We start from the raw sequence: 13886 nt of genomic DNA, 5'->3' as shown, positions 1-13886 counted from the left end.
TGCTTCCTCTCACTTCCAACCAGTTTTACCATGAACTGAACAAGAACACTGCCAACAGACCACACTGGAATGAGTTTCCACTCCAGTAAGAAAAAAAACCCTGTGGAAGTATTCGATAACATCTTCTAAACTGAACAAAAGTTGACAGTGAGCATTACTGCAAGTCTCCTGCTTCCAACATCATCAGAGAAGGAATCTTTGCTGCCTTTTAACCCACAACGCACTATCGCCCACACCCTCTGAACATCAGCTTATCTAGTACATATAAGAAACCAATGAGGTAAAAAGGAAGAGACTTATCTAGGAGAAACAGGAGGAGGGAAAGAACAAAACACAGGCTGAGACATGCTGCTTAAAGTGGTGTGTCTGTGGGTTGGGGAGGTGAGCAGGAGCAGGGCTGACCAGGAACAGATATTCCCTTTGAATCACCGTCTTTTTTTCGTAAAGTTTCAGCTTGAACTCCTTTGTACTTGGAAGACTTGATCCCAAATGTAACGGACAGCCACTTCAAATGCCAGCCAGTACTACTCTCCAAGAGTTAAAAACCCCACCCAAACAGTAAAGAAGTTTCCAGTGTACACGCTGGCATCTTAGGAACTGCCCTGTCTGTAATAAGCTACTTTGATAGTTTTATGCTAAAATAGATATTGACCAAGTTCCATTGTAATAGGTCATCCTTACCCCATCCTTCTTCACACACCCTGCAAAAATCCTGTATGTTTTTGACCCCAGCAGCCTGCTGGCTGTTACCCACTCCAGGTGCAACAACCTAGACAAAGTGTCATGAATTACTTTTGAAGTCATTAGTAACATTTGTGGCAGCTATGTGTGCAGAAGAAACACACCCATGGACTAGGTATAACCTTCAGATGCACTTCTACATTTGTCCAAATCACCTAGACAGCAATAAGCACTCTTGGGAAAAAATATTAAAAAAAAAAAAAGAAAAATATAAACTATCTGAAGTTCACCTAAATCTTTTAGAAGAACTAAAGGATACAAAGTGTGGAAAATGAGGAGGCAGTATGCATGAAATACAGTCCTCCCATACCACTTCATGTTTCTGAAACAGAAAGGGCATTTACACACTTACCAATTCACACCAAGCCTAGGATGCTCACTTCAATAATGCAATCATTTTAAGCTAGAGGTTGAAACTCATTGCAGAAACAGCTCTGCTGGTTAAGGACATTCTGCAAGTAGTTATTGTTCCCAGACTTCTGCCAGCAAATCATGAATACACAGATACTAAATATGGGGTTTCAATTAATCTAGATGGGTATTCAGAACAATTACTGCATAGAACAACTACTACAAAATGACAGGGGCTTTGGTAAGCCTCAATTAATGGGGAGGTAGTATTTTCAGTCAGCAGAGGACACTAGCCTTGACAGCCTCTAATACTCTGTAACTGACGTCTCTCCACCAGAGTTTCTAACTGGTTTATGTTCCAGGGTCAGACGAAACAGAACAGTAGGAAAAGGTCACAGTGAGGAATTTAGGCAAACGAATATATTGAAAAATAAAGAACTTTCTACAGTGAAGTTTTATGAACAACATATCCCTATCTGTCACACATTTATCAGTGTTCTACACAGGCTCACTAAAAACCTCCCGCCTCAAATTCTTCTGTTTCTCCAAACTTGATAATATCACCTTGAAAAATTTTGTCTCGTCAAATTCCAGTCCAAGAGTTTCTTCCCTCATTTGAAAAGATGTCTTTTCAAACTATAGAACTTCCTTGTAGATTTGGATAAGGAAGTCTTACCATCCATATAGTAATGTTCAGTAACTTGTGTAACCTGAAACTAACAGTTTAGGGCTTTTTTGGAAACCAATTCTCTGGTCTCTAGCCCAGAGTTATCCTACATTACATTTATCCACTCGAGTTCTGCCTCCAACTGCTGATTATTGCTTACCTACACAAACCAGACATTTGCTAAAACCAGTCTGAACTCCCACCAACTCCAAAGAACTGACAGGCTACCTATACTGCTGAATGGAAGCCTTTTCCCCTGTCAAATAAGGCTATACTATAAGCATTGCAGAAAGGAATGCGAAACTCCATTTCCAGCTAGCAAGACTAGGTCTGTGGAAGTTTCCCATGTATTTAGACATTATTTTGACAAATGAGTTATTAACATTATAACACAGCAGAAGTCCTCTCCATCCTCTGTCAAAAGGTTCCTAATTGCACAAGCAAGGAGGATGAAAACACTTATTAATACCTGGGCTGAGCTTATCTAAAAATGAAAGCTTTCCTCAAGATGGAGAGCGCAGCACATCCACTTGGGAGCAAATAGAAAGCCCTGTCTGAGATCCAGCAGCGGACTGTCAGGCTGATGCTTAGAACAGCACACACACGACTGCTGCTTCCCACCTGCCCATCAGAGGAAACTCACCCACACAACTATGGTTCAGGTCAATAAAGTGGGAGAGAGAGCACCTGGTGACAAAAGCTAGGTCTACAAAGCCAAGTTATTTTGGACAAGGACTGAGTTTAAGGCTCAGAGTTGTAACTGTTACTCAGTAGCTCCCATCTCATCCAAGTTTACATCATTTTCAAAGTAACTCCTGATCCCGAGTTCTGACCACCTCGTGCCTTCCTCCCCCCTTGACAAAAAAACATTGTTAGATGACAAACAGGGATTTTTGGAAGTCTTCTATTTTTCTGGTCACAATGAGTTGTAAGTTAGAGGAAAAGCTAAAAGGGGTAGGAAGATTTATTATAAAGATTAGATTTTTTTCTACAAGCTACCTACGTCATAAACAGATGTAAAAAATAACACATGCCAAAATGCACACGCTTCACAAGGAAGATTTGAGTGTACAATATTCCCTATTTGGCAAGTTGCTCAGTTTCACCTAACAATAATGAGACAGTGCTATCACTATTAATTTATTAAGTAGTACCATAGCTAGGGTACTGCTAAAAGAAAAGAAAAAGTCACATAGCAACCTAACTGCCACGCTGTGCTGCTCTCAGTAAGCAGGCTGTTCACAGCAAGGGATCATACCTGCTGAGTTTTACGTTACAGAGATGCAACACGAACAGCTAGATCAGGAAGTCTGTGAAGCTCTCTGAAACTCATACCAGTGATGCCCTCGAGAAACTCGAGAGATGACCAAGTTAAAACCCAAGGTGTTCTGCCTTGTAACACTGAGATTTTTTCCAAATTTTTATTTAAGTGGAGAATACTGTAAAGCCAAAAAAATCTTAAAAATAAACTAATCTTAGTCAAACCGCAGTCTAATATTTAGAACCTCTAAAAAGGTGTTGAAATTTCTGTTACAAAGACGAATTCTAAAGATAAGTGAGTTACAATATTTTACAGGTAATTCCTACTGGAATTAATTTAGTCAAGCCTATGCCATCACTTCTTCATGTCACTTATCCTTGATGCTTCATTTGACCTAGCAGCTTTGGATTAAAATTCAACAGGAGAATTACACCACTGATTTTTACGTTTAGGAAACTGAAGCTTCCAAGTCCTGAGGTTAAGTACAGCTGAATAGATGCATTATAGTATTTCACAACTTAAACACCCGAAAGGAACAAAAAAAATACAGGAACCTTGTACAAGTCCCTAAAGAGCAAACGCAGTGTGCCTAGGAGGAACACATAGCCAAAGTTTGGGGTTTATTAATTACAGAAAGTTTAACACCTGCTGCTGTGAAGTAGCATTTGCTAGGTGTAGGGAGATTCACCACTCCACCCTCTAAAGAGTCTTTATCTTCAAAAGCCTTTCTATACAAGAAGCAACCAGGTAAGCTTTTCTCAAATTAATCTAACAGCCACTCCCCTAACACAGAGGATCAAATCCTACAGACAGGATGTAGAACACAGGCTAATCTTCAGCCCTCTAATTAGCAATCACTTGTCTTTTTTTTTTTTAAATATAGAGCCCGTGCCAAAAACAGAATGCATAGTTTAGTATTACAAACTAGTCTTTGAGCATAAATGTAATGTTGAATATCAAAAGTATTACATTTCCAATCTACCCATACACCCAGGAAGGTTTCTGTCTACCAACTTGGGAGTTTTTAGTTGTGCTGACAAATAACCAGTAGAAGACCTTTCCTTGAACTTAATTACAGGAATAAAATTAGTCCACATTATGTCTTTGAGGAAGTATCCCACATTCAATTAAGGACTTGACTGGTTTGTTGTTTTGTCAGACACATTCATTTTTTCTCAATGTACATCGAAAAAGATTTTTTACATGTTAAAATATATATACTATATACAACTTATGCCCATATGTAAGTGATAGTATAAGCATATACTGTATACTATATATTTCATATATATATTACATATATATGCAATTTTATATGTCAACACACCTTTTTAATACATATACACATATATATTTCAAACAGAGAGGAAATAGCACAAAACAGCATTAGCTCACAAATTAAAAAAATGCTACAGAACAAGAAATATTTACCAATTTTTTGACAAAAGTATACAATGAAAGAAGCAAGTTTTAGCTATTATGCCATCTACCCTGTAAATAGATTATAAATATAGACTCAAAAATAATCTACAAATTTCATCTCAAGATTTAAGAGCTTCTAATCTTCCAATCTTTTTGCATACAAAACCCATTAAATATGGGAGCAAAGGGGTGTGCTTGGAATGAACTGGAGAGTCAAAAAAATGCTTAAGTTGTTCAGCAGACTGACCACAGACTTACCTTTAAAAAAAAAAAAGAATTGCTACAATACAGCACACGAATCTCTTCCAAAACAGACTAAAGCAGCCTGCAGTCCTATCTGTTCTCATCCCTACACATCATGAAATTTAACTGGACTTTATTTTTAATACAGTCATTTTTAGAACTAAATACACTGAACATCTCACTACACATCCTGAACTTCAGATTAAAAACTGATGATGCAGCAAGAGAGAAGCTTTAGGTACTCATACTTAAATACTCCACGCCGCATCCATTAATTCATTTGGCATCCGACCGAGAGTTGCAGTATGAGGTCAGATACACATGCAAACAAACAATGATACATTAAACTCTTGTGGAGATCACACAATCCATCTGCTGCATAAATCCAGGGAACAAACTCACATGAAAACAGCATCATTAGGAGCACATCTTCAACTCCCTTTCTAATTGCACCTCCATGTCTATACTTTACGGCTCTTCTAAACCAGCAGGCAGTAACACACAGACAACATTCATTCAGCATGATACAGTTACGTTAGTAACAGGAAGTTTACTTTTTAAAAAGGTCTTTGTCCAGCATAACACCATCTGAAGTTGTTTGAAGGGTCAGTCTTAACATATCCATGCACTCTTTCAATCGGGGATCAGACGTACGCAATCCTGTAGATTTGAGAGCCTATCACAATAAAACAATAATTACTGAAATGATAAAAATACGCTTTTACAATCAAGTTCTCTACTGCTCAGTTATTTATCAGGATGAGACATCTGCCATTGTGTTATCAACATTCTGACACCTTATCGTGCCTTCTGCCATGCTGGCTGCATCTGATATCAGAGGATTAATGTCATTTGAAATCTACAGTGGTCCAACTATACTTTATACAAGTGCAAACATCACCCAGCCCTGCCACAGGCACAGATGCTTTCAAGCATACGCTTTTGTGCGGCAAAGTAGTAAATAACAATACTAATACACTCATTTTCTTCCTTAATTACATACGTAGCATCAGTGGGGGAAAAAGCTACACACCTTGCTGCAGCTAACTATGTGTAAAACAAATTCCTTGCTTTGTATTCCTACATTTAGAGTGTTAAAAAAACCCAAACTTGTAGCAATTAGCTTTCATACAGCACTTTGCAACAGTAAACTTACAGTTATGAATTTATGAACTGGTATTTTTTCTTGTCCTTCTGCAATAGTATAGAAAAGTAGATCTTCTAAGCTAGGAAGGAGACCTTGCTTCATTTTACTGAAAAGAAAAAAAACGAACACAAAAAAACCACGTGCATAGATTAGTTTAGTGCATGTTTTTATTTATAGATATTTTTGCATTATTCACAAGGAAACACATTTTCACTACCAGTATAACTGCTATCATTAATTTTAAAAAATGCTTTTATCAGTGAACACAAAGCTTAGTTCAGCTTTAAGAAAAAGTAGTAATATTAAAAGCAGCATACATATACTTTACAATAAACATTTTTTAACTGCAATGCAGTCACACTTTTACTGACACATTTATTGCTAAGATTATACTGAGAAATTGTTCAGAGCAGGATCATGACGTTTCCCTCTGCTTGATGTCACAGAGGAGGGACATGTTACTTGCACACAGGATAAAGCATTCATAAGACTCGAAGACCCATGTGCCTCATAAAAGCTGTAAGCGCAGACTGACTCATCATTCCACAGGCAAGAGAAAGGAAGGGATGATGAATGTGTATTATTGTCTTCAAAACAGTCCCATTTTCAGGAACTCCTGGGAGTCCCAAAGCCCCTCACCTTCTAGAAGTGTACACAAGCCACATCAGTTAGTAAAAGCAAGCGAAGCCACCTGCAGCGCAGCAACCTGCACCGGCTCAGGCACCCAAACCAGTACCTCCCACCCTGCATACTGAGCAGGGCAAGTTCACGTGCGGTGTCGATGTATCTTTGGTCAACACGGTGGTCGTTACTGTAAATGCTCTCCAATTATTCCATGTGTTGACTATTTCACTCCGAGATACGCTTAAAGTGAAACATGGAGGACACCTACCAGAGTAAGCATCCAGATCCTACCAAGAAAGCAAGCTGTAATTCTGACAGCTTCCTCTCAAAGCCTTTGCAAGGTCTCTAAAGGTGTAACCTCAGAGTTTCACCTTTGATTTCCAGAGGCACCATGCAGCAGGCAGAACCGCAGGTCTCAACTTAATGCTTTATGCTTCCCCTGTAAGTACCGCCTCACAGCATACAGCTGGAACACGCACTTCCAAGCTGCTAGGGGCAGGGACAGCAAAGGGCTTTGGGTCAGTTCTTTTAGTCCCCTGAAGTGCTTGGGTTTGTTTTTAGGCAAAGTCTGTCTGAAGAAAGCCAGCGTTCCGATGCTTGACAAGCAAAAAATAAAAATAAAAGCTTTACAGTCTCTAGTAAAAGTAGACACAACTGAAATGTTGAGTGTGCAGTCTTACATTACTTTAGCCATCAACTTAAAAGCTCAATCTTATAATCTAGTAACACGGGCAATACTTTGTCAATATACCGTAATATGTAAAAGTTATTACCTGAATCTAGGACTTTCAGTGGCAATTTATCTGGTTTTATACATGTGTGTCTGTGTGTACAAAAAGCAGGTCTAAGTTCTAGCCATGAAAGTTTTCACAAGATTAGGAATTCTTTAAGTGTCAGTATGGGGGGTTACAGCTACCAAAATAAAACATTCGAACTAAGCACAGAGCCTAGACAGGCCAATGCAAACAGGCTGATGTTAGTGCTCCCTCCTCTCCTAATACTAGCTTACTCTAGCTCAAAACAAGGTGAGATTTATGATTATTTTTAATAAAAATCTGATTAAATCAAAATACCCTCTTGAATTTAAGACAACCTTTAGATTGCACTCACCTCCCTCCCTTCCTCATAACCAGCAGTGAAAACCAGTAGTAAATATCTCACTTCTCATTTCTGATTTATGCAAAGCCCTGTACTTACATACCAAGAACAGAAGACAGCTTTGTAAGCCAACAGAACTTTCCTTGTCTTCAAGTCTGGATTTTTTAAATTATTTTTAAAAAATGATGCTGGCTGACTAATGCACAGACAGGCTGGCAATTCAACCAAAACAAACACTTGCAGCTACCTCAGAGCAAATTACTGAACACCCTTTTTTCTAAATAAAATCCAAGTCTTCCACGCAGCACATTGCACTTTCAATCCTTTGAGAACAGTACGTCCAGTCAAGCCAACAGAACCAAAACTAGTACCAATTAAAGCTTCCTCCTGTGCCTGCATCCTACCTCTCTGTTTTTCAAAGCTACGCTACATTACAGTCTACACCCCACCATTTTTCCCATTTAACACGGAGCATTTAACGAAGCTCCCCAAAGCATGGAGATTCCATGTTTTAAGCAACGCCTCTGCCACAAGACTCTCTACTGGATGGCCGAAGGTCTGACAAAGGCAATCCCCGTATCTCACTTTGACAAAACCAGCTGGCAAACACACTGGAAAATTTTAACTGATAACCTATTTAATTACAAGTTTTGGAGATATTACTCAGAAATTCAATGCTTGCAAGAGCTGTAAAAATTATCTGGAATGGTGCAGAAAAGAGCTTCAGACACTTAACCTAGATTTTTATCTGTCCCTCCAAGATTTTCATCTATGAAGGTGATGAGCACCTTTCACAGCGTAAATTCTCTCTTGACATAGTTTCTGCATCTTTCGCATCTGCTGCCATTCAATATTGGGTCAGTCAGCCTAATTTAACCACGTACCCGCACTGACTGCCAAAGCAAAGAGGATGGCATTCAATTTATTTACAGAAGATTGCTCTTTGTCAAATAGTCCATCTTTTGATAAAGCTTATCAGCTAAATAGAGGTGGAAAGGCTTGCTCTGCAGTTTATCAAGTCAGTGATGTCAGTAACTAGTGTTTGCTTAGCATAAAAAATATGTTTTGGCACTGTGAGCACACTTAGCAAGACAGTGCTGTTGAGCACATGCTGTAAAGAGCTGTTTTTCAAGCTGGGGAACTTCCATAGTCAAATTAAAGTGGAAATTCCAGTTTATTCCATTTTATGAATAATGACTCTTGGTACTTTTTCCCTTCTTTAAAAAAAAAAAAAAATTAATTAATCAGCAGGCTATTACACAACTAAACTTCTTCAGTGATACTCTAACCTGTGGATCCTCCACATTGCTCTTTGTATTTAAAGGAAAGAAAGCATAATCCAGGAATTCCAAGCACAAGGACTTCGCAGTCAGTTCTTCCTTCTGCACCAGTACAACACTTATTCCAGGTCCCATGGAGGATTTCATTTTGACTAAAGGTGAATTGTAATTTCTACAATACGAAAAAGATTCAATTCCAAATCCTGCAAAACATTCCTCCTTTGCACTTCAAACTGTAACTGGCAAAATACAGAACAGGTTTTATAGAACAGCAAGCAATAAAAAGATACGATACTGCTAACCACATTATCAGGCTCATTATGAACCACAAGACATAAAAATATGAGGTCACAATAACTGGAAGCTCTGAGGGCTGCAACCTGCAGTCAGTAGCTACTGTAAATCAGGCCTCCTGAAAAATGTGTCACAATACTACAGGCAACTCATCTCCAACTAAAAGAATATAAACAAAAATAAAAGCCAAGTCACTTTACTACTTTCCGCCCACTTGCATAGACACTTAACCCCATTAACAGTGGTGGGCAACCATGTAGCTGGCCACTTACCAACATTCAGACATGTTTATAAACTCTGATACCCACTAAAACACGTTCATAGTAAAAAAAACCTACTGTAGCTTCAAACCCTTAGCCTCTAAGGAAGTTATGAAAGGTCTAACGACAGCACACTTATACCAGCTTCTTGCTTCTGCACGTATGTTATGGCACACCCTGGCAGGAGCTAACAGCACAGTGAACCACTGCCTAGTTACTCTTATTCCTCTGGAATCTGTCCAGGCTGTGAAAGGAAAAGATTTCTCCAGAATTCATCCCTGTCCTCAAAATGGTGCACTACCGCTCCCGTGTCATTTTAAGAAAACAAAACACCACACTTCATTAACCACCTTGCTGCATTTTGTATGCTGGTACCCATCCCTACTGCAATTTAGCTATACTTCAGAAACGGAAGTTGCTCAGTGTTTTGCTCCTCCCTCCCACCTTAATCTAGGCCTTAGTAACTTAGAAATAGGTTATACCAAGATAAACGATGTTTATCCTACTGCTGTCAAGCATAAGACCTGAGAACAATGCATACTTATACTGAAAGTAAAAGTGCAAATGCAGAGCTACACTGAAAGTAGAAGTAAACACTAGTAAACCTTACACAAGCTTGCAATTTAGAACTGTACTAGGCCATCATGCTCAAAACATTCAGGCACAAACACAGGTATAATTGTATTTTAATTTACAGGCTTCGTTATTCAAGATTACCGATGGGTGACCACCCTCAGTTTAAGTTCAAATATTTTTCCTTCCCAAAACAGTAAGTTTCAGGTGTGAAGAGGCACAGAGTGAAGGCCTGATAGCAGGGATAAGGAGATGGCAGCAGAGCTTTAGGAAAAAATGCATGTGAGGCTCTGGTTATGCAACGGGATAAGAGTTATTTCATCAGCCACACACCTCATCATTCATTCCCTCTATGAATTGAGCTGCTCTCAATTTGCCTTTGCACAAAAGATGTTAGTTTTTCACTTGCAACTCCTACTCTTCTGTACAACAAGGACTGTTAGGCAAGCAAGCAAGCGAGAAAGTCTTAGTGCTGTCTTCTGTCAAGTAGAACTGTGACTGTACAACCAAATAAAATAATTTTAGAAAGCATAGAACAGATCGTTGTATTTCCTGTTGGGTCCACCAACCAACCGCCTGCCAAGCACAACTAAAATGTTATACGCTGTGGGATGGCAAAGTGCTGGAATCAGCAGAATGCCAAGACTGCCCTGGCTCAACCCAGCTGTCAGCGCAGTCCAGAAAGCTGTCTTTTGAAGAACTTATTTCTTCTTCTGAATCCTGCACTCTGTCTCAATCCAGCAACGATTTCCACATGTAATGCACCATTTACAAATGTCTGAAGAAGAGCTTTGTAATTGTGCACCAAGAAAAATAGGAATGGAAGTATCCAGCAGCCTAACTAACATGCCACCAGGAATTCCTGCACAGCCTGAACTGAGAAGAAACTGCTTCCAGGTTCTTCCTTGTTCACAGCTGTATGCTAGATGTTTTACGCAACTGCTCTGTGTTCATTTCATGGAAAAGCTCAAAGAGCAAGCAAGCAAGCATCTGACTTTCAAATATATCCTTTTGTCAAGAGCCAGGAATGACAAAGCGTGTAACTGCTTTGTGACTCCACAGCCTTACCAGACATATTAGAAACTGCAGGATTTCCCCAACTGATGCTAGCTGTAGGAAACTGTTACAAAAGCTCAGTTTAAGAACATGTTACCTCTTTTAATAAATCCCCTTTTTGATAACCTCAAAAAACCCTCACAGTTGACAGACTGTTTCTTCTTAAGTTTTTAATCACACTGTCTATATTTCTCATTGAAAATGGCAGTATAACCTTTGTAAACCACACCTACTTAAGCCACAGCTGAGTAATGTTTTTGTTCTAAAGCATTATGTATAGAGTTAATTCAAAAAGAAGACTTCATATATGCTGAACAATAGTATCAATTTAATAATAACATGTGTATGATTGTGTATGAAATTACATATGGCTATATAACCTAACAGGCATGCTATTTTAAGGGCATTTAATGGCAGAAGTTATAAGCGATGCCTTTAAAGGAGGTTACATCTCACTGAAATAGAAGGCTTGAACCCAGAAAAGAAATTTGGTTGGAGAAAGTGGAGAACTATTTCTTCCCCTGCCTGCAATGTTGAAGTTCATGCTAAAAAAACACAACGCAAAAGGAGAACTATTAACTAGCTAAGGGCTGAAGCCCTCCTCACTGGCCTTACGGAATCTTTTCCAGGCTTTCTCTAAGTGTTAGGCTAACAAAGATTTTTCTAACTTAAAACAAGGCACTCCTTTCGTGGCTTTATTTCCTCTGCCTTGCTTTTTTTTTTTTTTCCCCATCTAGGTAATAAGCACAGCGACGCCTGTGAAAGCGGCTTGGGTTTATATTTAAATTATGTGGCCCAGTAAGTGGCACAAAGAAGATGCACAGGCTGCCTATAGGAAGACCAAGAGGAGTTTTCCAGACACACACAAGGGTAGTGGGTCTTCACAGGGCTTGCAGTCAAGCTGCCAAACTTCTCATAAAAGACAAGAAGCAAAGGGTAAACTGTCAGATGGGGGCGAGAAGAGGGAAATGAACAAAACTTTTAAGGCCTTTGTAGTTGGAAGGACTACCAAAGCAGAGCGCCAAGGAGAACCATCAATCCATGTGCCTCATCGTTATACTCTATCTGTCCGCAGCATCCACTACGGGTCATTACCAGCGACGCAAAGCAGAGCTGGCACACCTGTCCCTGACCAAGTATTTTAGGGATATTTCAGGTTTTAAGTGCAGGGATATCGGCTTCAGAAACACACAGGGCCTTACTATTCTATCACCTGCGCGGCCCTCAGTCACCCGGGGTCAAACCACCTCCCCGGGGCACAGGCAGGCGCTCTGCAGCCCCCAGGAGCGGGCAGACACCCATCCCCGGCTGCACCAGACGCAGAACTGGAAGAAGACAGCGCCTGCAAAACTTCCGAGGCAGAACCGTACACCACCTGCATGGCCTTTAATAATTAATGCAAGATGACGCAGCTTTCGGCCCTCCCGGGACGCGTTCTAAGCAAGCAGCAGTGCCGGGGCAGCCCGAGCCCAGCGGGAGCCTGAGGCGTGCGCGGGCGCCGGGGCAGCCCCGAGGAGCGCACACGCTGCCCGCGCCACGCGTCCGCGCTCCCTTCCTCCTTTCGGCCCCGCCTTTCAGCGCCCGCCCCGCGGGACTCCACCGGGCGGCGCAGCCCCGCGCCACGGCACCGGGCGGGCGTCCCGAGGGGCCCGGCCGATCGCGGTGGCCGGGTTTCGCTCTCCCCTCGGCACCCACCCGGCGGTACGCGACAGCCGGGCCCGCCCCGCCCCAGGCACGCACCACACAGGCGCGGCGCGCCCCACCCGGAGCCTGGGGAGCGGCCGTGACAGAGCCAAGACCGCCGCTGCCGCCGGGGTATCCCCCCGGGAGAGACGATGCCCGCGCGAAGCAGCGCCGCCGGCCCTCGCACCTGCCGGGGAAGCGGCTCGGCGGCCCCCGCACCCCGCCCGGCCCGGCCCAGCCCGGCCCCCTCCCGCAGTCACCACGCGTGTGCGAGGGGGAAGGCGGCGCTCGCATGGCGCCTCCGCATCCCCAGCCGCCCGGCCTGGCCCAGCCCCGCCGCCCGCGCCCCGGCACGCCCCCGCCGCACTCACTTTTCCCCCCCGCCGCCACCGCCGCCTCCGGTCAGCTCCTTGCCGCCGCTGTGGTTATTGTTGTGGCCGCTGTCGACGGGGGGCTCGCCGGGGGTCGGCGGCGGCGCTTGCGCCCCCTTCCCCGGCTCCTCCAAGGCTCCCTCCGAACGAGTGCACAAGCCCCGCGCCGAAGGCAGCGGGGGCAACCCCGGGCCGCGGCGAGAGGCGGGCGGGCTCACGCCGAGAGCGGCCAGAGGCGGCGGGAGGCGCCTGGAACCGGCGCCGGGTCCCGGGCCGCTAGCCCCGGCCGCCCCCGGCGGGCCAAGCAGCAGCAACTCCCGCAGCAGCGCCGAGCGCCACAGCCGCATCATGCTGCGCCACTTCCCTCCGCCGAGTGCCCCAGCCGGCGGCCTGCGGCGCCGCTCGCGCCCCGCCGTGCCCGCCCCTTCTCATCCGATTGGAGGCCGCCGCGTAACTGTCAGGCAGGCGTCGCGTTCATTGGCCGGCACTGACGCCGCTCCGGACGGGCCACGCCCCCCCGACGCGGGACGAGCGGGCCGCGGGGGTCTCGGCGCGCGAGGCCGACGGCGCGGCAGGGCTGGCCTGCGCGGGGGGGCGGACGAGGACGCGAGGCCCGTACCGCCAGCGGGGCGCGAGCTGGGCGGGGCGGGGCGGGCATAGCAGCGCCCCCCCGCGGGGGCTTCGGGTGTCCGCACCGCCCGCGGTAGGGTGGTGGCGCGTAGCGGGCCGGGGCTGCTGTCCGCACCGAGGCCAGCCCATCCTTCCCGCCGCCTCCGCTCCCCGAGCGGCGAAACTTGGAGAAGCCGCCGCCCCAC

The 13886-nt window shown here is 43.8% G+C and overlaps 1 protein-coding gene across 2 annotated transcripts in view; it reads right to left on the bottom strand.

Moving 5' to 3' along the window:
- The window catches only part of GLS (glutaminase), a gene marked incomplete at its 5' end in the record, with an annotated part of 64463 nt that extends 51027 nt beyond the window's left edge, over window positions 1–13436 (bottom strand). Inside the window, 3 exons of one of the 2 annotated variants that reach the window (XM_084264371.1) lie at window positions 5240–5361; window positions 5842–5938; window positions 13072–13436. In XM_084264371.1, coding sequence (XP_084120497.1) covers window positions 5240–5361; window positions 5842–5938; window positions 13072–13421 — 569 coding nt within the window. The remainder of the gene's footprint in view (window positions 1–5239; window positions 5362–5841; window positions 5939–13071) is intronic. The other variant, XM_084264370.1, reaches the window with a different exon arrangement.
- Window positions 13437–13886: the final 450 nt, after the last annotated feature.

Source organism: Gallinula chloropus (genome assembly GCF_964237585.1).
Source record: "Gallinula chloropus genome assembly, chromosome: 5".
In the NCBI taxonomy this organism is placed as follows: Eukaryota; Metazoa; Chordata; class Aves; order Gruiformes; family Rallidae; genus Gallinula; species Gallinula chloropus.
This window is presented reverse-complemented; position numbering and strand designations above follow the sequence as displayed.